The sequence below is a fragment of the Somniosus microcephalus genome, chromosome 10 (assembly GCF_052327205.1).
Source record: "Somniosus microcephalus isolate GS21.2 chromosome 10, FLI_Smic_1.0, whole genome shotgun sequence".
Taxonomy (NCBI): Eukaryota; Metazoa; Chordata; class Chondrichthyes; order Squaliformes; family Somniosidae; genus Somniosus; species Somniosus microcephalus.
Genome location: NC_140996.1, coordinates 152440607 through 152467174, shown reverse-complemented (window position 1 = coordinate 152467174; position 26568 = coordinate 152440607). Strand labels below are relative to the sequence as shown.

Genomic DNA, 26568 nt, shown 5'->3' with positions numbered 1-26568 from the left:
GAGAGGGTTAGCAGCTTCAAATTCCTGGGTGTATTCATTACGGAGGACGTAACGTGGTCCAATCACATTGATGTCATAACCAAGAAGGCATGCCAACGCCTGTTCTTCCTCAGGAGACTGAAGAAATTTGGAATGGCCCCCCAGATTCTCACCAACTTCTACCGGTGCACCATCAAGAGTATCCTGTCTGACTGCATCACTACCTGGTATGGCAACTGCACCGCCATAGACCGCAAGGCTCTACAGATGGTGGTGAAAGCTGCACAACATACTATAGGAATGAAACTACCTGCTGTGCAGGATATCTACCCCGAGAGGTGCCGGGGGAAGGCCCTGAGAATCATCAAAGACGCGAGCCACCCCAGCCACAACCTCTTCGCCCTGCTCCCGTCCGGTAAGAGATATCGAAGCATATGGTCTCGTACCAGCAGGTTTCGAAACAGCTTCTACCCCCAGGCCATAAGACTCATGAACGTATAATTTATTATTTATTACTGTTGTTTTATTTATTATTACTGTATTTCTATTAGTATTTTTATCATTGCTATGCCATATTTATTCCAATGTTGGGAGGACTCGTAAAAATCAACATTTCATTGTGCAGTACACACGTTTGCTGCATATATGACAAATAAAATAGAATTGAATTGATAAGTTCCTAGATGAGACCGATAGCGCTGCAAATAAAAAACTATGTGGGTTGTTGGGTAATGCACTGTTAACTCTTGGAAGAAATCACAGCATAGGAAAATTCTTAAATGTATGGAAACAGGCGCAAACTCATGAATCCACATGCAAATAGCATTGTTTCACTGAATTACTGCCCCAAATGATTAGAATATAATTGCATTAACGTCTATTTCTTTCAGCTTCCTTTACAGAAAGCTGAAGTCAGATTCAGTAAATTTGATAACCTGAACATGCTTGTGTAGTGATTGCTTTTTAATTGTGATTTATTTTCTTTTGTTCTGTTTTAAATTCATTCATGGGATGAGGGCGTCACTGGGAAGGCCAGCATTTATTGTCCATCCCTAATTGCTCTCAAGGTGGTGGTGAGCCGCTTTCTTGAACCGCTGCCGTCCGTGTGGTGACGGCACTCCCATGGTGCTGTTAACTAGGGAGTCCCATGATTGTAACCCAGCGATGATGAAGGAACGGCGATATACTTTCAAATCGGGATGGTGTGTGACTTGGGAGAGGAACTTGGAGGTGGTGGTGTTCCCATACACCTGCTGCCCTTGTCTTTCTAGGTGGTGGATGTTGCAGGTTTGAGAGATTGTGGTGGAATACAATTCTGCTGCTCCTGATAGCCCACAGCGCCTCATGGAAGCCCAGTTTTGAGCTGCTAGATCTGTTCTGAATCTATCCTATTTAGTACGGTTCCACACAACATGATGGCAGATGTCCTCAATGTGAAGGTGGGACTTCATCTCCACAAGGACTGCGATTGGTGAGGACAAGGTCAAGTAGGTTTTTCCCTCATGTTGGTTCTCACCACCTGCCGTAGGACCAGTCTGGTAGCTATGTCCTTCAGGGTGCGGCCTTCTCAGTCAGTAGTGGTGCTACCAAGCCACTCTTGGTGATGGACATTGAAGCCCTCCACCCAGAATAAATTCAATGCCCTTACTACCCTCAGTGCTTCTTCCAAGTGGTGTTCAACATGGACGAATACTGATCATCAGCTGAGGGAGGGCGTTAGGTGGTAATCAGTAGGAGGTTTCAAACCCATGACTTCATGGGTTCTGGAGTCAATGTTGAGGACTCCCAGGATCACTCTCTCCTGACTGTATACCACTGTGCCACCACCTCTGATGGGTCTGTCCTTCCGGCGGCACAGAACATACCCAGGTATGCTGATTGAGGAGTCTGGGACGTCAGGCTGTTTCTTGACTAGTCTGTGGGACAGCTCTTCCAATTTTGGCACAAGTCCCCATGTTAGTGAGGAAGACTTTGTAGGGTTGACTGGGCTGAGTGTGCCTTTGTCGTGTCAGAATCCAGTGCCTAGGTCGTGCCAGGTGGTCCATCCAGTTTTATTCTTATAGTTTTTCCATAGCTGTCTGATACAACTGAGTGGCTTGCTAGGCTATTTCAGAGGGCAATTAAGAGTCCTGTGGTCTGGAGTCACATATAGGCCAGACCAGGTAAGAAAGGCAGATTTCCCTTTTACAACATTGTCACCATTACTGATACTAGCTTTTTATTCCAGATTTAGTTAATTCACTGAATTTAATCCATGGTGGGGTTTGAACTCATGTCTCTGGATCATTAGTCCAGGCCTCTGGATTACTAGTCCAGTAACATAATCACTATGCGACCATACCCTGTTTGAACCTGAAGCACCTGTAAAGCCTTTATGGGGAGCACTATTACTCTAAAGGTTATTCTGTTATTGATACAAGCACTAATGGTAAATCTGGTTCAAACTGGTTTCACATTCATGCATCTCCAACAATGACAATAAGTTAGGATTCTTCCTCATTGAATCAGTCACCATGTTGATTTAAGTCACAAACTTCCCAGTTACACTGAAGATAAATAACTAGACATGAAGAATTCTAATTAATTTTGGTAATTTTTTATTTCAAAAGGTCTGAATGATTATTTTTGCATAACCTTATGTAATTTTTAAGGAGTACATCTGATAACTGATCTATCAATATTACTGCTATTCACACGTTTACTAATCAATGTGCACTCTACGTTAACCATGGCGTCAATAAGCCAGGAAAAAAGCGAGTATTGATAGTTGATACTGTGTGCATTGAAGGTGACAGCAGGACATATAACTAGAGAATTAAATGTTGGCCTTCTACATGGTGTGTATAAACAAATCTATCTGAGCAAGCCCCAAATGTAGCAGAACTGAAGTATTGCTTAATCATTCTCTGGGCTAAAGTAGGTATTTCCCCAGAGCAATTAGTACACTGAATGAGTCATTAACTAATAAAAGTTCCTTGAAAGTTTCTGTATGGGCGGTTAACAATGGTTTCTGTATCTGTGTAAATGCATAAAATAGAAGGTAATTTAGTTCAAATACTCTTGATGATTCACTTAGTGAAGCTTGATTAAACTTTAAATGCATTGCAATATTATCGGGTGGCACATCTTATGACTGCAACAAGCATTATAAATTTTACTGTGCTCTCAAGTAAACAGCATTGATCGCTGCTTTATTTGGCGAGTAATAAAAGTGGTACAAGCAATTGGGTGTCATAGTGAGTTAGGCACTGTCCTTTCACGTTTGCAACTGGGGCTGATGGGGTGGAAATTGGTCAACGCCAGCTCGAAATTGGTCTTTGAGCCTCATTAACATTTTTTCCGCGTGCTGCCAGCACCTGTTGCACCTCCAAAAGGCAGCTTGCGCGTTTCGCCCTGAAGAATATTGGGTTGCTTGCCTCACCGACAGTGGCCCGAACACAGGTCCTGCAAAGTGGATTGGGGTGACAATGGTGGCGGGGCTGATTGGAAGGGTTGTGGAATCGGTGAGCATGCCTATTCCTCCTGGCTCCACAGGAATTTTATGGAAAACCTTACCTGTGGGTGGCGGTCGCTGCCAAGGCTACAGGGACCGCTTGAGAATCCCTAGGCCTGGCTCGTACTCTGCTCATTCCAAGCCAATTTCTACAAGGGGGCCTAAAACAGGCGTTAAGCCCCTCATTTACATATGTAAGGGTCCCAACACCTGTTTTAAGCAGCCACCCGTGATACCTTCAAAGCCACCTTTACCAATATGGTGGTGCTTGTAATGCAGGTGCAGATCGAGCATGAGACGTTGCAACCTGAAACTGGTCCTTTTTACTCCCATTTTCTGCCAGGACAACGGGTGCACGAGAACCAATTTCTGCCCCTCTGTCTGCTGACTGCAAGGGTTATGTGTGAAAAACATTTGTGTAGCCTCAATCCAGATCATTGTTGGCACTATTTGGGAATCTCAGTCAGCAAAGCCACAGGATGGCTGGTGTAGGAAATGGAAATGTCACACTAATGTAGCAAGGGTGCTCTTCTGAGTTTAGACTTAGGACAGAGTAAAGGGAGCTTTAATCTGACCTGGGAGATTTTGATGTCTGTAATTGGAAGAGTTACATTGGCCAGCACTAACATTCATCACCTTGTGGACCACAAGAAAAACTGAAGAAAAAGTGCAAAGCTGTTTGAGGAGGCATGCCATTTTGTAATGGGAAAATGTTATTTTCAATAACCTATTAAACAATGCCAAATTAATAATACAAGCACACCTCAAATGGACAAAGTAAACAAGCAGTGCCACTGCAGCTGTTATTTGCAGCACAGGTTAGTGTTTGCAGCTTTAATTTACATGCAATGGTTCCAGCTTTAGTTTACAAGCGGTTTATGCTTCACAAGAGCGGCTGCTGGATCGAATTTACAACAATCTCAAACCAGTGTCAGGCCTTCAGTTTGTTCTTGGCCTCATGTCTTTCCGGCCCACAGTTCACTGTCTCTAATCCAATGCAATTAACAAGGTACTTGAATCATGCAACACTGGATTAAACATTTTGTGGTTTATTTCCTCCACCAGTACACGGCTTAGCATGTTGTGTAAATTCCTTTGTTGGGTATTTTAGTGCAGTCAATAAACCATTTATTTTAAATGGGTTAAAGGCTCTTTTAAAATATATGCAAAGAAACTGCATGTGAACACATTAAGCAGTGTGCTACCAGAGGAAATTAAACCCCTTTATTGGTAATGAGATAAAAAAAACACGATAATTCAAAGTCACTATCTTCCTGCCTACATGCTAATGAGCTGTTACAGATATTCAACTTATAAAGTACTGTTTGAAAAGACATGATCAAATTTTATAATTTTATTTATATTCTGTAAACCCATATAGTTTCTAACAATTTCTCCCCCATATTTATGCTTACACAACCAATAAACAGAGGGGCGAAGAAAGCCAAGACAAAGGATGCCTGTATCACCAGCCATGTGAGCAGTGCCAGTGCATCATCGCAGAATGATTCCACTTCAGCAAGTCCACTTCAAATTGGCAAATTAAACAACTGAGAAAAAACCCCACCTTCTTTCAATATTACACTAATAAAATAATGGCCCTGAAAATCCATGTGGGCCGGGGAGGGGGGTTATACCACCACAAGTGCTAAGCTGCCGTAGCTGGAATCTCCATTGCTCACTCTGCTAAAGTTAGTGGGATCAAAAGGGGGGTCCCTTCATTTCCTCAGCATTGGTCGGCAGCACAGAACTCATCAAAAATTGTTAAAGATTGAAGCTGTGTTGTTAAAAGGTCATCCTGCAGCACTTAATGACATTAGCTACAAATAGTACAATTTTGTAACATTTTGCATAAAGTATTGGAACCCAATCAGAGCTGCAAGCCGCTCGGTACAGTATATGTGAAAGTGAAAGCTCTGGGGTTTGTGCTTTGCTGTATTATTGATGAGGAGGAGGAGCCACTTGAGGAGCCTCTTAAAAGGCAGCCGCAATAATGCTTACCTCCAGTCTTCCATGGCTGTAGAGATCCACGACCGCAGGCCCTCACCCTTAACCTCCTGTCCTGCATCGGAGCTTCCATATTATGCTAGTCCCTTGATCTCAAAGGGTGACTGTGAACTGGGTGAGAAATCACGTGCATGCGCAAGATTTCATAAGAGCAAGAATCCAAGTTTGTGCAGCAGAGGTAAATTGGCATTTCTGAGGAAAGCGTGTCGACCTGAAAACCAGAGAAAATTGGGCCACGTGCTAAAAAGAAACATTATTTTCCTCTTCCAGTTTAAAGTCAGAAAAAAGCTGCTATTCCTTCAATAAACAGACAAGGAGCAGCTCTAATTATATTTTACACAATGTTTTTCTCTCATTTACCTGGAACAACAAATCACATGTATTTTAATAATTTTCTTCATTAAATGCATTAAGTTACTTTACAGAGGGATTTTTATTTTTAGATAAGAAGAATGAACACTGAGCCATGATGGCTCACCAATGATTTAGTTAAAGGGATGAGTATTGAAAAGGCTATTAAAAGGTAGAGAGAGGTGGAAGGGTTTTGAGAGGGAGTTCCAGAGAGTAGAGCAGAAATGGTTGAAGACCCTGTCACCTATGGAGGAGTGAATGAAGGGGAGAACACATAAAGCCAGTGTCAGAGGACCAATGGGCATGGGAAGGAGTGCAAGGCTGAAGAAGGTTGCAAAAGGAGGGGTGAGGCTATGGTGGGTATCTGCATCCCTGTGTAAGGGAGTGGGGGGTGGAAATTAGTCAAGGCTCCCACTCAAGATAGCTCCCTAGAGATTTCCTGTTGAAAAGATATGTGTGTGCATATGCATGGATGTTAGATCAGAACAGGATCGGGCACTCGACCGTGATGCTCCTATGGTTTAATGTCCTGCCAACACACATTGTCTAGGCTCATGCATGAAGAATCTCACCTGGGAGAGCTGCTGGGGCCTGCGGAGATACACCCAGCCATGAGTCAACTCCTTCAGGAAAGGAAGAGAGAAAATTGAGGAAAAAAATTAAAACGGGAGTAAATGGAAAAAAAGGTGGAGTCAGGCCATCATTTATTTTCTGCAGAACTAAGCCCACCTCTCCTAGAGCAGTCGATATAGGGGCCATAACTTGATATCACAAATGGATTCTGACATGTCCCATAATCTTTTAAACCAACAAATTACGGAATTGTAAACTTGGGCAAAGTTTCTAGATTCCTTCTTTGGAATCGAGACAATTAATAAAATAGGACACATTTTAAAAAGGGGAATAATTATACTTACACCTTTGCACTTTCAATTCTGGACAACAAATCTTCATATTTAATGAGCTAGTTGCAAAGACATTATAAATATTTTCATAAAATTTCCAATTTTATCAATTAGTCTTTTTAAAGTTGAATTGCAGTTTGTCAAGCAGCAATAAAAATGACTGAATAAATCAAGTACTAATTGCCAGTGGTGCTAAATTTAGTGTGAGATCAGGAATGCTTTTGATCAAAACCACTGAATATGAAATCGTCCTCAGCTCTCCAGGCAACTTTATACGCCTTTCTATTCTCCATCTGTCAGTCACCTGGGAATTTGTGAACTATTCCATATGTCAGTCTTGTCAATCACTTAAGAATGTGGGAACTATCTGCCTACTGAATGAGAATTCTTGTTAGCAGTTTAATCCATGTATGGTGGAAAGTTATTGAAAAAAAAACTGAATTTGTGTGATTTACAATAATAAAAAAACTGGGAGAGAAGGAATGTAAATGGAGACAGGAAGCATTTGAAATAAATTTTTGAAGCATTATTAAATTATGTTTGAAATTTCTAAACTTGAAACCAGTAGAATATTGTTTTAAGTATGTACAGATTTTCTTAATTACTAAAAAGGTAAAGGGTGAGATTTTTAAAGCTCCAAAATGCTACACAAAGCGAGGGTAAATTTCCATGGGGAGTTTTGCTGCTTGTCCAGCATAGCATCAGTGAAAGTGCCGCAGAGACTCCAGAAATCACCCTCATTGCCAGTTGCGACATTTATCCAGGGTGTCTGTGGTTCTTCTGCCGAAGATGTGGCAGATAAGCGGGAGGGTCCTCCACGGAAATTCACCTCATTATACAGCCAAAGGGACATTCCTCAGGGACATAATCCTGACTATTCCATCGGGACCATGTGCACCAGCAACTGTCACTACTGACCCCGCTGAGTACGCTGGGTCAGTGGGTGGTCACCTATTTTACATATTTCCAGTAAGCCCCTGTGCCAGCATAGGCACATCTTGGCTGCCCAGGATGCTGCAAAATGCGACATTAGATATGAATTTGGGGGAGTGAGGTGGTCAGGTTTGGAAAGCTGTAAACAATGCCTCCTTCATCCTCTTTATAAGGGGTATATGAAAGTTTTATACAAAACATTTGTACCCTAACCTTCAGGGATCCAAGACACTTCTGCCATGGAAGAGACCGCTACCCTTCCTTTAACTGAGCGTACCGGCCTCTGAAGATGCCATGACCTTCTTGAAGCCGAGGTCCTGAGGACTTAAAATGTAGGGAGTCCACCCCTGTAACTCCACCCTCTGCACGTCACTGGCCTTGTAAGCAGCAAGTGGAGGTTCTGCCCCTTACAAGGCCCTGCAGGAACTCCCAGTGTAGGCCGGGACCAGACGTGTCTGGGTCACGGCCTATTTCCTGGTTCTTCCACTACATTCCCACTGTGTTGCAGCAGGAGTGCACCAGAAGGGCTGAGGAATTACATTAAAACTATTATCATTCTTAGCCAGTTAACAGAATTTCTATACATTACTTTTAAAACATTTTTATTGGAAAGTCATTATTAGCTGCCTACTCTGGATGGATAGCATCTGGCGGTAGGTCATGGGGCGCAAGAGGGGCGCTGCGCATGGCAATGATGTCATCGCTGGAGACGCAGCGCGGGGGCCGCTACCAACTACCGCTAACTTCCCGCTGAATTTTCGCGGGAGGCGTTAGCGGAATCGCGCCCGGGCGCTAGGTGCTTTGCGCCCCATTATTGCCCCCTTGGGGTGCTAACGGGAGGTGCAAAGCAACCCATTTTTTCCCCCTTACTTCAGTTATTGTAAGAACTAGTTGTAGTCACAAATGAAATATTTACCTAAGCAGAGAAAAGATTATTCACACTGGCGGCAAGAAACACCCTCGTTTTGGTTTAATATGATTTATGAATCTGGGAGTGTGAACTGTGCACTAGTGCAAGTGATTGTGTGTCAGTTGGGATAAAATTTAGAAGTGCACCTTTTACACTGGTGTGATATATACCCCAGTTTTTATGGTGTATGAAGTAAATTTCAGGAAGGTGTGACTTATGTAATGGACTTTTAGGGTGTCATACTGTCTGCCTAAAGGAACAGTAATTACACTGTTAAACTAACTGCCAACTCATATGAATGAAATGTAAAAACATATACATGTGAATTATAAAATCACATTACTTGTGCTCCATCGACTGTCACTTTTTAAAATGATCATGAACACATTTTAGAAAAATATGTTAATATTTATGTTTAAGCTTACGTTTTCTTTCCCAAGGAAAAAAATCTTTGCATAAATAGTATCACAGAGTACCAAATGTGGGTGCAGTTATTAGTGGTGTAAATCTCCATAACCACTTGTATCTTTGGGATGGTGAAATAAAACAATCCTTTCATTGGCTCATTAAGATAGGAGATTAAAATCTTTTAATCTGAGTCAATTACGTCCACATGTTATCATCAGATATAGTAACTATATCTTGCATCATCACCATTCCTGTTCACATCAATTAATTAACATCTCAAATACTGAAGTAGAAGTTGACAACAATCAAATGATTATCTGAGATATTTGTTTTGCCCTCTTGAGGATTTTTTTGTTATTCTGACTTTTCAACCAAGAATTTGATAAGAAAAACAAGGTAAGAGGTGAACAGGATTATTACTGATACTTCCATTACTCTTGGAACTGTTTTGACTATTAGTAACACGACTATTGCTACCAGATTCAGGTTCTATCCTCATCCATATCAATTTCAATGTCACCATCAAGGTTCTCAGCTACTGCAACAAGATGATTATTTTTTGATTACTTTTCATCTATTTACAGTAGACTTATCCTAAAAACTTTTATTGCAACAGGATATATAGTGAAATAATTCCAGGTATTAAATGTTGCTTTGCTCATCCTGAGAGCAGTCAGCAATAAAAAAAAACACCATTCTTCACAGCAGCTCAAACAATGATGTGTTGAATATAGCTGACTGCTAGAATATTGAGTCGGGGAGCAGGATGGCATTGGTAGATATGGTAGCATCATTACCTGCTAGCAGTGGTAGAGTCACTCCAACCTCTGATGATGATATACAAGGGTTTAGATAGTCTGTTGGGGTTTCTTCAAGAAAGAAAAGCCTTTGTTGGGGTAGCCTCAGAAGCAGTTAAAAACAACAACTGGAGCTGTAGGAGCACGCTTGGAATTTCCTGTCTGAACTGGTATTGTAATTCTAGGGTTAGGGTCATCAGTAAAGGGAGTAGGTTTTGAGATCCTAGAATAATAATTCCAGTACATAGGGTATGATAGTGTAGTGATTATGGTCATACACTAGTAACCCAGAGGTTGGAAGTTCAATCCCACCATGGCAAATTGTGAAATCAAATTTAATAAATATGTTAATTTGTGGGATGGCACCAGATAAAGTGACCTTCAAAGTTACTGGATTGCTGTAAAACCTAACTGGTTCACTAATGTCCTTCAGGGAAGGGACCCATCACCCTTACCTGGTGCAGCCTCCATGTGACGCCAGTCTCACATTTTTAATGCCCACATCCCATGAACAAATAAAAAAAGTTCAACTACATATAGTTTTGAGCAATTTTCCCCATCAAAATAGGTCGGAGGATAAGGAACAGATCTAGATTTATTGGGAACGATGGTGTGCAAGATTAAAACATAATTAGCATTTTCTGTTGTTATTTCGGATTTCCAACATCTGCAGTGTTTTGCTACAGTAATAGTTAAGCTAATTTATTGGTACGGAATAAATGCAAATCTAATCTAAGTCACATATTTGTAAGACCAAATATTTGATTAAAAACAGTTCTCACTCTTTACTCTCAAATTGGAATCTTCACCATTTATTAACAGATGTAAAATGCATAATTTTTGCTTAGAGGCCATAGATTTAAATAATTTGGACTAACTTCTAAATGTGTCAACTTACTGCTGACAAGATGTTAAATCGCTGTTTGTTGGAATTTGCAGTTGAGACATTGCTCCCTTTATATTTAAAACACAATCCACATTGCTGTATTTGATTGTGGTTAGGATCCATAACTTTATCAAAACTTTTAACAACATTTACTGTTGCTTTGCTATGTTGCCAGCTTTTTAACAAAACATATTGGGGTCGATTTTCATTGACCCGTGGAGTTGGGATTGGAGACGTGCGGGGGGGTTAAAGTCCCGAATTCGGGGGTGTCGACACCATCTCGCCCCCAACCCACCTCCATGTAAGTTTCAAAGGAGGCGGGTACCCGCCCCGCACTGGGACCCGCCTACCCGAGGCGCGAAGGGATTAGTGCCAATTAACTGCCTGTTAACAGGTAGTTAACAGGCAGCTTTTAGCCTTATCCCTATTTTAAAGCTTGAAGTGTGGGATTCCCGACAGCTCCAAACCACGCCAAGTTAGAGTCGTCGGGCCGTCGGGTTGAAGGACTTGGAGGGGTCGAGATGTTGGTGTTCAGGTGAGTGATGGGTGCATGGGTGCAAAGGTAAGTGTGTTTGGTGTGCCTAAAGTGTGTAAAGAAGTTTAAATTACCTGTACTTACCTTTTCAGCCTTCCTTCCTCTAGGTTTCGGGAGTTCATCATCTAACCGGCACAGAAAGCAGAATGGCTGCGAACTGTCAAAAGTGACAGCCTGCAGCTTTCTGTGCCGGTGAGATTTCTAACTGAGTTTGTGTAGAAGGACTCAGGTTAGAAGTAAGACTGTCAGTGTTTGATAGCTTCAAAGAGCTGTGAAACACTGATATTTCATCTGTCAAAACGTCTTGACAGATGAAATTTCAGTCTGTGATGTCACCTGTTGCCGGGTGGCCCTTAATTGGCCTGCTGAGCCCGCCCAGTGGGCTCAACAAGATCAATCAAGTTAAAATCGCATGGATTGGCCGCATCTCGATGGAGGCGGGACTACAACCCCGAAAGTTGTAGTCCCGCCTCCTTCCCGACTTCTGAATGAAAATCACCCCCATTCTTTCAATAATTTGATTACAACAAAAAAATAAAAACAAGTTCCTTTTGGTTCAGTCCAAATCGTTCCTTCAATTCATTGGGCACAACTGAAAGTTGATCCAAGCTGGTTGCTTTAAATTAGAGAAGGAAAGCAAATCCACATAAATGGAAATTGGCACTTGCACAATTATAATCTTCAGAAAGCTCAAAATAAGTGCCATTGCCTATGTGATTTACACTTGAACAAGTAGTAAAACAGTCAACTATTAAAATATTTCACCATTTATTAAGAAAGAAAAGAAAGAAAACTTGCAATTTTCACGATCTCAAGACATCCCAGAGTGTTTCACACCAATGAACTATATCTTTATGTAATGGAAACTGAGGGGAGTGATGCATACTTTAATTATGCTATTGAACCTACACGAGTCAGGAAAAATGCTGTTCTGATCTGTACAGCTCTAAGGTAAACCTTATAATAGATAGGTGCAGATCTTGAATTAGAATAGAAGATAGGAGCAGGAGTAGGCCATTTGGCCCCTCGAGCCTGTTCCGCCATTTAATGAGATCATGTCTGATCATCCAAATTCAGTACCCTGTCCCTGCTTTCTCCCCATATCCCTTGATCCCTTTAGCCTTAAGAAATATATTTAACTTCTTCTTGAATATATTTAATGAATTGGCCTCAACTGCCTTCTGTGGTAGAGAATTCCACAGGTTCACCACTCTTTGGGTGAAGAAATTCCTCCTCATCTCAATCCTAAATGGCTTACCCCTTATCCTTAGACTGTGACCCCTGGTTCTGGACTAACCCACCATCGGGAACATCCTTCCTGCATCTAGTCTGTCTAGTCCTGTTAGAATTTTATAAGTTTCAATGAGATCCCCTCTCATTCTTCTAAACTCTAACGAATACAAGACCAATCAACCCAATCTCTCTTCATACACCATTCCTGCCATCCCAGGTATCAGCCTGGTGAATCTTTGCTGCACTCCCTCCATGGCAAGAACATCCTTCCTCAGATAAGGCGACCAAAACTGCACACAATACTCAAGGTGTGGTCTCACCAAGGCCCTGTACAACTGCAGCAAGACATCCTTGTTCCTGTACTCGAATCCTCTCACTATGAAGGCCAACATACCATTTGCCTTCTTAACCGCCTGCTGCACCTGCATGCTTACCTTCAGCGACTGGTGCACAAGGACACCCAGGTCTCGTTGCACTTCCTCATGATTGAAAATGTTCAAAATGCTGTCTCACTCCAAGATCATACTATTCCTGAAGGTGACAGAGAAATATTCTACCTTTGGACATAAACCAGTTAAACTGACCCTGGTAATCTCTTCCATTTAATACTAGAAAGCCTCACCATTGTAAGGACACCTCTTAGCCCATATATCCCTAAGGAACAGATCTGAAAAGTTATGTAGCTAAGATTTAAACATACAAACTTGCTTCCCCTGAGAGCTTACTCCAGTTTTTCCAGTCAGTAGCTGAGACATGAAGACTATCCTTATCAATGACCTGCTAGCAGAGTGGAAGAACTTTGCCTTTTAAATTTCTCACCATAGCAGCCTTCCTACCCCACCAACCGTTAATTTCGGCAGGGCCTTAGGGAAACCGGGTTTCCTGACTACGTTCCAGCACACCCCACCTCTCCCCAGCCTCCAAGTTAAAATTCCGGCCGTGAAGCCCAAGTACAGATTGGCTCTGACTGAGGCTCTCAGTTCAGAGTTGTTACCTTCCATAGAACCCGAGTCCAAACCAGAATCCAAGGAGACGGGAGAGAGGTGGGACTTATTAAAAGTGGCATCAACTGGTGGGCATGACTGCACCTTGTACAGTGCAAAGAGGTTCTGGTTGTAGTATCTGGATGAATATCAGCGGTTATAGGATTACTACTAGTTACAGATAATATATTCAAGGTGCCAGGATATTTATTGTTGCCAAGGGCTTGGTTAAAATTCAGGTGAATAGGCTAAATCTGGAGAAAACAATTCATGTAAAAGTTTGAAAGGGAATATTGGTGTTCTGAACAAAGAAAGAGGGTGGTTAGTACAGGAATCTTCTGACAAGCGTGCCCATTGCTCTCTTCTGTGCACTCGAATGACCAAGAAATGAAGTAGTATCAAGACTACAGGAAATTCTTCTTTAAGGTAGCTGAATCACAGCAATATAATTATTCGTAGAAATATTTAAATTATACAATGAGGAAAATATATTCCTTCATGTCAAATTCCAAGATCTCTATCTTTTGAAATCACCCATTGTTATAATGGCAACATATGATGTAATCCAAACTCTTAAATTAGCTTTAGCTGCTTCCAAAGGTAGTGCTTTTGCCACACGGAGCTGTCATTAAGCCGAATATATTCCTGAAATTCCTTTGCCAGCATAGACTTAAAGGCTCCATCATGCACGGAGCCTCCATCAAGTGGTTTTACTGCTCTTAGAAACAAGTTAAAAGTCAGCTCACACAGGAACATGATCAGAAATGGCTCTGATGTGTTAGCTATTTCTAATTTTTCAGTTTTCTAAATCATAGTTACTATGGTGGAACTTTCAGATTTGTCTCAAACTCCAGTAGTTTTATTGTTTACATTAGCAAAGGAACATTTAACTTAATTGCTAAGTCCATGCTCAAATGATTGTCTAAAGAATTCTGTAAATAAACTGAGTAATCACACGAGTTAAACACTGGTAGAGAGGGTGTAAACCAAAGAGGGATTATGGTTTCAATTAGATTTGTTTGTTACAGTACTCTCTGGCCAACTTCTGTTTTTGCAGATCAAAGCATTGCTGGCACTTTGAGTGTTTGTGGTGTCTGGTACAGGTTTAACAGTGAAACCTGACAGGGATCAATTCAACTTGCAGTCATGTGTGTCAAATGTTGTCATCTTCATTGCTCTATTCGTTTTACCATTCACTGTCACTAACAAGAAGTGTAAATAGCTATGGAAATGCACAATGTGATTTCAACACACATTTAAGATTAAGTGCTAACAAGCTGAGCTGAGTGAGGCCTATCCCAGCAGGCCTATTTTTTCTTTCCATAAATTTCTCTATAGAACTCCAGTTTCACACTATCCCTCCTTTGCACGTAACTTCAATCACATCCTATAACCATTCTTCTACTAACTGGCAAAAAGTGGTGAACGTTAATTTCACCACTGCTACTGTGAGGACAGATTGCTACCCAATACCCCTATTGGGTTGTATTACGTTAAAATTAGAACTTTGCTTTCAATTTCAAACATAAGAATGACTGAGAAACATAAAATGGCAGACTCGAACCTAAAGGAATATATTTTCCTCATTGTATAATTTAAATATTTCTACGAATAATTATCTGTTGAACGATTCTTTACATGCCAGTTCTTTACTGTATATACACAAGTTAGGTGAAACTATTATGGACACAATTCATGAGGAAAACTAATTGAGAGGCCTCTTGGAATCCATTGAGGCAATTTTCAGCAGTATTTGCTTATATAAATAGGAGAAAAATAGACCGATTGATACATTTTTTTAGCGCACAAGAGAAGACACGACAGAAAATATTCTGCAAAAGTCATTTAGAATAATTAAAAAGCCCCACATTGAGTGATAGTTAGCCTATTACATCATTTTTTTTTTTTTTTAAAAAGGTGCTTTGAAAGTGATACTTGTTCCAATGAAAAAATATTTTTTCTTCAAATGTGTATTTTTGCTTTTGCTGGTAAATGCCTATTTCTACACCACAAGCTGCCAAACTATTTAATAATATGTGTAGTATTAAATTTCTTATTGATCAATGCATACACAATACACGGTGCAGAATGCAATTTGGTACAGGAGCTGTATTGTGCATTGCTACAGACTGTACCAAAATTAACATGTAAAACTGGCATCTGTTTAAATGATTCTTAGTTGGGAAAGAAATGCTAATTTGGCAGTTTATTATAGAAGGGTTTTACCTGATGCTGCACAGCAGACTTTTTGGGGATGATTTTAATGAAGCGCGGGATTGCTGCGCCCGGGGAGCGAGGTGCAATGGAAGCCTTTCGGCCCTCCGCATCTCGAGGCCTGGGAGATTTTAACTCCCGAGCCTCACCTACATCTCTCGCCTGAACCTGGCAAAAAGCACTATCTGGCCAGTGAGTGGGAGCAGAATTGTGGGCTGCAGTAGGTCCCCACTGGAGTACCAAAGGAACGACACCCGGCACCAAGATAGGTGGGTGGGAGCCAGGGTCAGAAGGTCGAAGCAGGAGGGAAGCCAAGGGCAGGGGAGGCACAAGGGGGGGGAAATTTTAACACACAAAAATGGGTAGGTTGTGTTTGGGTCAGATGTTAAAATTTTTAAAATCTGATCCCCGAACCCAACCGGCCTCCAACCTGCCCACTTCCGGATTTTATGGAGGTGAGAGAAGGGGGGCAGCCAACCCGATCCCAGGAGGCGGGTTGTCAATTTAAATATTTTAATGAGGCTGGCAGCCTCTGATTTACAGGTTTCACAGTGGGCGGCCGAGTTTCCCAGGCCTCGGGAAACCCAACAACTGAAGTGACGTGAGGACAGCGTAAGGGAGAAAGTAAGGGGCTTCATAGCACAGCTTGTGGGCCAAGAGGAGCAGGAGTGCTTCCCCCCCAAACCCCAAGCTCACCCCCATACAAAGACCCCCGGGGTTGGGATTGGAACCCCCCAGGATCGGACAACCCGCCCCTTTGGGGTCAGGGAGTAGACCCCCCCTCCCCCCCTGGGGTCAGGGTTTAGACCCCCCTCCCCCCCCCCCGGGGTCAGGGATCGGACGCCCCCAGGGTCGGGGATTAGACCCCACCCTCTCCCCCTGGGGTCAGGGGTTAGACCCCCCCCCCGGGGTCAGGGATCGGACCCCTCCCACCCCCGGGGTCAGGGATCGGACCCCTCCCCCGGGATCAGGGATCGGACCCCCCCTGGGGTCGGGGATTAGACCCCACCCTCTCCCCTCGGGGTCAGGGGTTAGACCCCCCCCGGGGTCAGGGGTCGGACCCCCCCCCCCCAAACCGGGGTCAGAGATCGGACCCACCTGGTCTTTGGCCTGCTCTGGAGTGCTCCCCACCCAATTGGAAGCCAAGCCTGTCTATCAGGCTGACTTCTGGGCAGTGAACCTATCAGGGCCAAAAAACGCACTCTGTGGATAGAATGCTCTGCTTAGCACTCAGTCTAATCTAATCCATTATCTGTTTATAAATTAAAAGTGGAATAGAAATTAAGCTTTCAGAAGATTCCACATTTAAAATGTAAAACCTGATTGGAATATACAAATATTTTGAGAAAAACTAGGTAGCAAATTAAAGGCACCTTGAAAGCTTTTGATCACTGCACATCACACATAGCAGACAATGGAAGCCTACACTCCAACCTCACTATAACACAATCCTTGAGTACCAAGCGTTGTGTGTGTGATAATGATGTGTATATCATTGTAAATGTACTGCACAGCATAAAAGATACTATAAAAAATTTGGGGCCTGTGGTCCAGGACCCTGATAACTGTTATTTATAACTCAGCCTTATAATGAGGTATGTATTACATTTATCACAGTCAAGGCTAGGCTTTGACAAGCAGTTTACTACCTCATTAAGGGACAACAAAATCGAAATCATAAGTAGAATAGAACATTTAATAAAATGGAAAACCTTCATGCCACTGCAAAGTTTTGACCATTTTTTAATACTTCCCCCTCCCATGTGGCAGACTTCCTCCAGTTTATTGCAGTGGCACAGGAAAGAAGAGGAGAGACCACCCACAGAGGAACTGTGACATTCTGCGTGTAACCCCCAACACAGACACCCACACACAGACCCCCACACGCACACAGGCCCCCACACGCACACAGGCCCCCACACGCACACAGGCCCCCACACGCACACAGGCCCCCACACGCACACAGGCCCCCACACGCACACAGACCCCCACACGCACACAGACCCCCACACGCACACAGGCCCCCACACGCACACAGGCCCCCACACGCACACAGGCCCCCACACGCACACAGGCCCCCACACGCACACAGGCCCCCACACGCACACAGACCCCCACACGCACACAGACCCCCACACGCACACAGGCCCCCACACGCACACAGGCCCCCACACGCACACAGGCCCCCACACGCACACAGGCCCCCACACGCACACAGGCCCCCACACGCACACAGGCCCCCACACGCACACAGGCCCCCACACGCACACAGGCCCCCACACGCACACAGGCCCCCACACGCACACAGACCCCCACACGCACACAGACCCCCACACGCACACAGACCCCCACACGCACAAACCTGCACAGACCCACACACAGACACACACACACACACAAACCCCACCCACACACAGACACACACACACACACAAACCCCACACGCACACAGACCCCCACACGCACACAGACCCCCACACACACAGACCCACGCGCGCACAGACCCCCACACGCACAAACCTGCACAGACCCACACACAGACCCACACACACAGACCCACGCGCGCACAGACCCCCACACACAATCCTCAGGGGATTTGACACTCTTTCTTCCTACCCCTACACTGATCCAGACAGCATATCAATTGTTTATTTTTAATATTTGATCTTTCCTATAGGAGCCAATTTAAAAATAAACTCAGTTTGCTCTCATCTCTCAATATACATAAAATGATTTATGATAAAGTGCTCATAAACAATACTATTCTTTACTTTCAGTAGACACATGAGTTTTTACAGTACAAGTATTCAGCAAAAATAGGAAATTCTAAATTTGATCAGGAAGCATCCATTGAACCATAGCAAGTCTTCCCTGCCTACAGCAGCAGGAAACTGTTGCCTTTAAGGTAATTTACTGTCATTAGTTTTTGAATCATGCTGAGTAATGCTGCTGGTATTAGTAACTGAATACAGCTCATCACTTGAACTGTGTTCACATTTCTTCTATTTTCTTTGGTCATTATGTAACTGAGGACTGGAAGTTTCTGCTGCATACCCTTCTTGTGCTGGAAATGCCATAAAAATAAGTTTTAAAGGTATTCCTTTTCCTGTGCAACTAACTAAACCAATAGAATAAACTGTTATAACAAGTCACAAAAACACAAAAGGCATTGAGACCATTAAGCCTACTGCTGCCACAGACCATGAACAATCCACTTTACCATGGGTTGTACCCAAATCCATTTAATCTCCCGAGGGAAAATTCTGCATAAAAAACCCCTGAACATTAAAAGTTAACCAAGATAAAAACTACAGAATTCCTATTCTTCCCCACACCTCCATCATTTAACAGTCACTGTCCACCCTCAATGCAGCAGCACAGGAACCGAGCGGGGAGGTGAATTTGGCAGGAGCACAAAATGGTCAGTAGCAAATTGACGTAAATGGAAAGGAAATTTGGGTGGGGTTTATGGCAGGTAGCCAAATCGTGACCCCACTGAAGTTGAATGTGGAAGATTTGAACATCTCCCTCTGTACCTATACCCATAGACTTCAATACTGTCCCCAACCCAGAAAACCTTCTATTTAGCACAGGAATTCCTACAACAGGAGCTTCGAGTCCTCAACTATATCAGACTCCCATTTGCACTTCATCAACAGCTTAGGTGGGCTGCAGATTATTTTGATTTCCAAGACCATTGTCCAGTTAGTCACAAATAAATTTAGTTACAACAATAATTAATCTTTGAGCATATCCATAATTGTCACTCATTCAATTCCCTTTACATTAGCCAGCATAATAGTCTTTTTTAAATCTGCAAACTATTTTTATTGTTCTTGCTAATGACAATAATAATAGATTTATAAACCAACATAATTAAAACCGCTTGTCCAGCCAGTAAAGCTCATTCAGTATTCAAAAGGAAAAATTGTGTACAGTGGTTTTCTTCTGTGGTTCTATCAGCTAAGTAGATTGATAAAGATTAATTATATCAGTTTATCTTTGTGATTTTGGAAATATTTAGTCAGTGACAAGTTCCAAAAGGCTTGCAGTAAAATATTTCAAGCACAAAAAGATTTCACATTCATCTGCTACATTAAGCTTTACAACTATTTTACTCAACAAATTGCTTGTCTGTCCAAATCAGCTACTCAGTAACATTTCTGTTTGACTTGTTTTGTAATTTTGTGACCCAACAGCTCACTCACTTCTTTCAGCAAAACCAACAGAAGAAATGGCAGAGGATGTTATTAATAGAGTTACCAATATTATTTGATGCCTATTAATCTGAATGAAAACACTCGATCAAATCTAATCGAGTTTTTGATCACAAAATTAAGAAATGCGTTAGAAATATGAAACTAAGTAACTAGTTCTCTCCAGGTTAAAAAAAAGTCAGTTGTTTCAAAAGATTTCTATATGCAGCTCATACTAAAAAGATTCAAAATTAAATGGGAATAGTTCCCCTTGGATGTCCTGAGAACTTTTTAAAACTTGGCTTTGCACCAGGCTGCAGTGATACTGCAATGATCATGAAGGACAAATGGTGTGGGACCTCATACTTATACACACACCTATATTACGCTGCACAGTTTGTGTTGATACAAAGCTGAAACTGCTGTGTAACATAACTTGTTTATTATTACAGACTATGAGATTAACATTTAAAAAAAGGTTGAAACAGAAAATGCTGTAAACACTCAGTAGGTCACGCAGCATCTGTGCAGAGGAAGGTAGGGTTAACGTTTCAGGTCAATGACCTTTCGTCAGAACCTTGCAGTATTTTGCTTTTCATTTTAAAAAGCTTAACTAATTAAAACAATAAGAATATACTGGTGAGTTATTAATTCACAGATTACTGGTTCATTTAAACTGGAATAGGAAACAAAGATTTTTTAACAAGTGTTATCTGTGTGCATTGAATTGTTTGTGCACCATCACTATATCGTTTTCAGGATTTAGTAAAATCCTTATCAATCTTAAAGGCTTTAAAGGTTAAAGGTTAACACTCACACAAAAAGCAAATAGGAACAAATTACTTATGAAAAAGAGACAAATGACTATTCAGTGCCTGTGTAAAATAACGAAATAGTTTTTTAAAACCCTTCATATATTTAAAAATATGTATTAGAAGCAAAATATAATGCATTATTTAACATTTTAATATAATTGTAACCTTAGTAAAAATTATTTTGGGTGCGACATATTCTGGTTTGATACATATTAATTAGGTTATAATCATGTAATCTGCCATTTGTACATTGAAAATAACTCAAAACTCCAGCTGAGTCTCATTTAACACACCAAGACTCTGTTCTGTATCAGACAGGGTTGCTTTGAAAATGTGAACTCAGCCGTTAGCAGAGGTATCCATCTCACTTTTCAGCATTTACCAACACATGAAACCCACCTGGGGATCCTGGGAAAGCCGTTTCAGCAGCCGCTCTATGCTCCGTTTTTTGATTCTCTTCCTGAATCGTTTACTTGGCAACCTCAAGATGTGGAACCCTTTTAGATTTCCAACCTGCATCATCACAAAATAAAGAAAAGAGATTATGGACTACAATATTGATTACCGCGAACCTTATTACAACATATGCTCAACCCTTGCCAAACATTTAAGCCACTCCATTGAGGATGCCTCAGACCATGCTGTCAATAGTATTATAAGTGAAACTCTTGCCTTATCTAAGTCCACTGGGAGTTTACAAAACATCATGTGGTGACAATTTAAACACAGTGTACTCTTCTGATGGGTACATAAACAAATAGACTGTAAATAAAATAACTTTAAATAAAACTTAACAAATTAAATTAAAATTTCGTTGGCCGGGGTGATGATGCACTCCAGTCCCCGCGGCACCCACTGGCCACGGAAGGTCTCAAGCGTGCCGGCGGACACCGCATGCTCCATCTCCAGGGTCACCCGGGCGCGAACATGGCCGCGGAAGAGAGGCAGGCAGTTGGGCCGAATGACCCCCTCGACCGCCTGCTGCCTGGACCAGTTAATGGCAACTTTGGCCAGGCCCAAACGGTAACCGTCAAGGCAGAAAAACACACACCTACACTATGCGTGTGCGTCACAGTGTGGGGGGGGGGGCGGGTGGTGGGGGAACCTTCATTACAAAATATAAAGCAACTGTAGGTGAGGTACGTATTGAGTTTACTCAATTATTTTTCAACACATCAGGGTAGAAATTGTTAGGCATTGCACCCGTTTTTCAGGTGGACGCAAAATGTACCAATTTAGCAGTGGAATGGCGTGTGCCCAACCTGCGCAGACATTGGTCCCATTGCAAAATTTGTGGAACCCATTTTTTAGGCATCCCGACTTAAAACAGTCATGAGGCTCCCTGAACATGTAAATTAGGGGCCTAACCCCTGTTAAAGAGCCCCTTTCACAAATTGCCACCACATGAGCGGGGAGGGCATTTGGGCTGCCTGCTTAGGATTTTTCAGTGGCCCCTGCCGCCAACTAAAGATTTTTGAATTGTTTTTTCAAAAACATCTTCCTATGGAGCCAGGAGGCGCGGGAGTGCTCCCCCGACTCCACAGGAGTCACAATCGCCTCCCCCCACCGCTCCTGTAGCCCGCTCTAATCGGCCTCCCGTGACTTAACTGCGGGCCGCTGCTTACGAGGCAGGAGACCTGAAATTGGTTTCTCCACAGACAGCTCACTCGAAGTAGGTGGATGAGGCCCAAGGGCCAATTTCTAGCGATCCTCGGGCCTCTTTCTTTGGGTAAGTATTGCCTCCGCTGAGCGGAGTCTGGGCCTCAATGCAGGCCCAGACTAATTTCTACCCCATCATCTTTTAATAGTGCTGTCAGATCATATATGTATTGATTATTGTGGTATTATAACAGCAGCTGTGATCATCTATTTTAATATTTTTGTAACCACGAGCAACATTAACATTTCATTCCATAAAAAAGACTCAAGTATGACAGATTTAATTAAGAAAATTGTTTTCTATTTGTACTGTGTAACCTTTAATTGTAGGGCATACAACTCAGTATATTGTCATGTTGCAATCCTTTTATTTTTTAAAGACAAGGTTCCCTATTCATTTCAACATAAATTTATTACTATTTCAACTACAGTGATATAATTTTAAGAAATTCAATTAAGATATGCCCTTCAATACACAGCTTGGCACTTTATTACCAAAAAGTTTTTTTTTTTTTTAAATACTATAATGCTGATGTCATCACAATACTAAACAGTATAAGCTTCTTAAATGATCCCATGAGATTAACAATTTGGCATTTAAAGGCCACTCTTATTTACAAACCAACATATTATTTAAGCATAGTTATGTTACCTTCTAATAATGAGGTGTAGTTGATTTAGACAGAAAATATGGCTTCTAGAGTAATAGCAACTGCAACATTAACTTTTTAAAAGGCTCCTATAACCCTTCTGTCATTAATGACTTGCTTAACAGTTTAAGTCTACTTTTAATTATCACAGCCTGTCTTTTAAATATCAAATTTCTATCTCTAAATTGTACTGAGTTCTTTTTACAGTCTCAATTGTCACTGTAAATGTCATCACTTTATACCTTCACTGAAGCAGTGACAGGCCCACTCTTATCCCTGGCTTTATCTCCTTTTCCATCCTTTATTGTACTACAAAGATCCCTTTTTCATAGTTTACAGCTGTATCCGCTTTCCACACGTGGCAAATGATTGCCTCCATAGAGGTATTTTCTGTTTCAATCTTGCATTTTCCCAAGGGAGAACAAAAGGGACAAGCTTTTTGGAGTTGGTTTCACTGAGAAAATTGTTCAGAATTGCCTCATTCCTCAGCAGATTAACGAATGCATACAATCCCAGCCTAAGTGCTATTGTACAGCACAATTTGGCCATTATACTTTGTCCTTTCCATTTAGAAATCCTCCTTACCAATTAAAGTAATACAGCCTACCAATACCTGCTCCCAATTAAATCTGAGCTGTATTACCTGCCTTGATGCAGCTGGTCACAGATTCCTACCACTTACTTGTATTCATTAGCCCTATTCATCATCAAGGGCTGATGGCAGGAATTCAAGCTTCTGGCTTTATTTCAGGACTCACCAAAATTATTAGTTTTCAGTTTATGGTCCCAATAAGCACTGGATTAAATAGAAAGGACTGATTCAAGCTGAGGCATCTAACACTATGTATAACTTCTCTCATCTTCCCATCTATATTAACACATCAGGATATTGCAGCCATCAGTATCTAAATCAAAGACTGTGCATAAAGGGAGCCCTTAGAGTTTTGTCCATGTTACTGTCAGCCGCCCGACCCCTCCCTCACAAGGGAAGACCAAACTGAGATCAAGAGTGTAGATGGCCATTGATCAGTCCATAGTTAAATGGTATATACAATCAGACTCCAGCACTTTGTGCTACAGTTTTACAATTTCCCATGGATTCTTTGGAACAAAATAAAGGAAAAAAATTAATCATAATCTTGTAACTATTGGATTTTTTGAAAAGGGTGCCCTGTAAGTGAGACTCACTACTTACAATATCTTGTACCTGGTAGAATAAATCTTAGTTTTAATCTTCTTCCCACAGCTTCAGAGAGATACAATATCTTGCTGAAATTGGCAAAGCGCCCCTCATCTGCATCAGTGGCGGGTCTGTCAGTGAGTACTCTACAGGGTTAACGAGAACCGTCATCCTTTTCAGTGCTGAATACCCGATCAGGAGGTGTCAGCGCTTTAAAAATTCAGTGCCAGCTGTGTACTGCTTTGTACTTTGCCGGTACTGAGTTTTAAAATCGCTGATTCCTCTTGATCAACCTCCAGGACTGAAAAGAATGCTAATTACAATGAGCTATGTGGAGATACACACTGATAGACCCACACCAGTGAAAAATAAACCAACAGGCCAGATGTTACTAAATCTAAGGAAAGCACAATTTGACGCTGTGTTTTTTTAAACACTGTGCATGGTATTTTTCCCTTAATTTCCCACTACCAATCCCCATCATTTATGAAACCAAATCTACCAAGGTCTAAGTATATTGCTCCATCCTACACTAATGTTTTTTTACAATGATCTTAAATAAGTAGATTGTAGGAAACAGCAGTAAGATGTATTTTAATAATTATGCTTAATCGTTCCCTTTTCTGCAGCTACATGATCTTTGAAAATGTTTGCTGCCTCTAAAATGGCAAGCCGGTTTAGCAATACATTAATTTACTCACATGGGCACTGCAATACATAAAAATGCACATGATTTTTATAGCAGTACAATTTAATTTTCATATTTCTCTTCTTTGGGCAGCGTACAATTCTTTCCTGAAAGGTATTCCAGTTCTCAACCTAGTTCCAAACTAAGTCATGTGTTTTGAGTTAGTATTTTATCTGACTGGAAGAAAGTAAGATGGTAATATTCCCTGTCCTCCTATTCTGTAGTTGCCGTGTGAATGTTCCAGGTCGTGACTTGGCAAGCTACAACGAAGGAAGGAGCAAACAGCAAACAGCAGAAGGTGTATCTTGATTCTGAGACACTACAAGACTGATGACATGTTCACTCCATCTGGCAAAATGCTTGCTCAGTTCTGCCTATTTAGGCTCTCCATTTCCATGGATTGTCAGAGCTCTACCAAATCAGAATGTAGCTAAACTGCACTCTCTTCTTGGACATCCATAAACTGGGAGAAAATAGGAAAATACCATTGCTTTGCAAGGTTGCTGAGGTCACTTTCTTCTTCTTGAAGTCTTCTGCTTATTCCTCTGTGGAGTTTGAAAGGAGACGAGGTCAGAAACTATGCCCTACCAGCTGAACCAATTTACAGACTTTCTCCTGAGGCTCATTTGACCTGCTCGACCTGACTGAGGTGACCCTATGTACCTTGGTATTGAGCCTATGGCTGAGGAGGTCCAGCTTATTAGAAGTCAAGCTGGTTATAAATCCTGAATCAAGCTCTGTGGAAATAAAAAGCAATCCTTTGCTCACAAAATTATTGTGCACTAACAGCAACACCATTCAACCTCTTCCTAAAATGTACTTGCGTTTGCTATTCCTGACAATGATGATTTACTATGTAAATTAATTTTTATTTCAAATTTAAAAACAAACGAATTAATCGGCATATATCTGACATTTTCTACATTAAAAGATAATTCAAAAACCCCAAAAGTTCAATAGGGTAAAGGCCATACTTGTTTTAAATATTTTACAAATCTTTGGTTGTCCTTCCTAAAATGCAACCTACTAAATCAAGAGTTTCAAAGATACAAATAAATTCTGACACTTGTTATTTGACTTAACCTCCTTACCATATAGTAGGGAAAACAATTGAATCAGTCTTGTCTCACCTGCAATGAATTACCATATGATACCAGACTCACCTGTAGTTGGCTCCATTTCATATTTCACGGTGTCCAAATTTTCTACCAGTGTAAAATTTTTAATTATTCGCAACAGCTTTCCCACCCCCACTTTTATTTTTTTAAATTAATCTTATTTGATAATGTCCTTCTAGATTTTTCTTCGCTCGTGGAGTTTGGAGGGTTGTGGGTAGTCCAAAAAAGCATCCTTGATGCAAAGGATTTCTAAAACAAGCTCCACTTCAGTATTCTTCAAATGTTTCACTGCCTGTCACATGCTGGTTTCTCTGTCTGTTATTTTGCTGAAGCACACACATTAACCCTGCGAGTGATTCACCATACTTGGATGAACGTGTACATTCACTTATTTTTTTCCAAAATTCAAATGGTTCAATTACAATGGCCCAAATCTTGCTGGAAAAGTATCGCGAGTTCATGACGCACGCAAGTAAATGTGCAAATTGGCCAGCAAATTTAGGTGAAGAAGAGATATGCCATGAATTGTGAATCGCCATAAATCGCTGGTGGATTTACGCCGCTCCGCTGTTTGCCTAGCACAAACGGCATCTCGCCCTTAAACTACCCATTATTTTTTAAAACTTGC

The 26568-nt window shown here is 41.6% G+C and overlaps 1 protein-coding gene across 2 annotated transcripts in view; it reads right to left on the bottom strand.

Moving 5' to 3' along the window:
• Positions 1-21186, bottom strand: part of LOC147111767 (PC3-like endoprotease variant B) — a 780400-nt gene extending 759214 nt beyond the window's left edge. For both annotated transcript variants that reach the window (XM_085998973.1, XM_085998974.1), the window contains exon 1: positions 21045-21186. In XM_085998973.1, coding sequence (XP_085855099.1) covers positions 21045-21167 — 123 coding nt within the window. In that variant the 5' untranslated portion in view covers positions 21168-21186. The remainder of the gene's footprint in view (positions 1-21044) is intronic.
• Positions 21187-26568: the final 5382 nt, after the last annotated feature.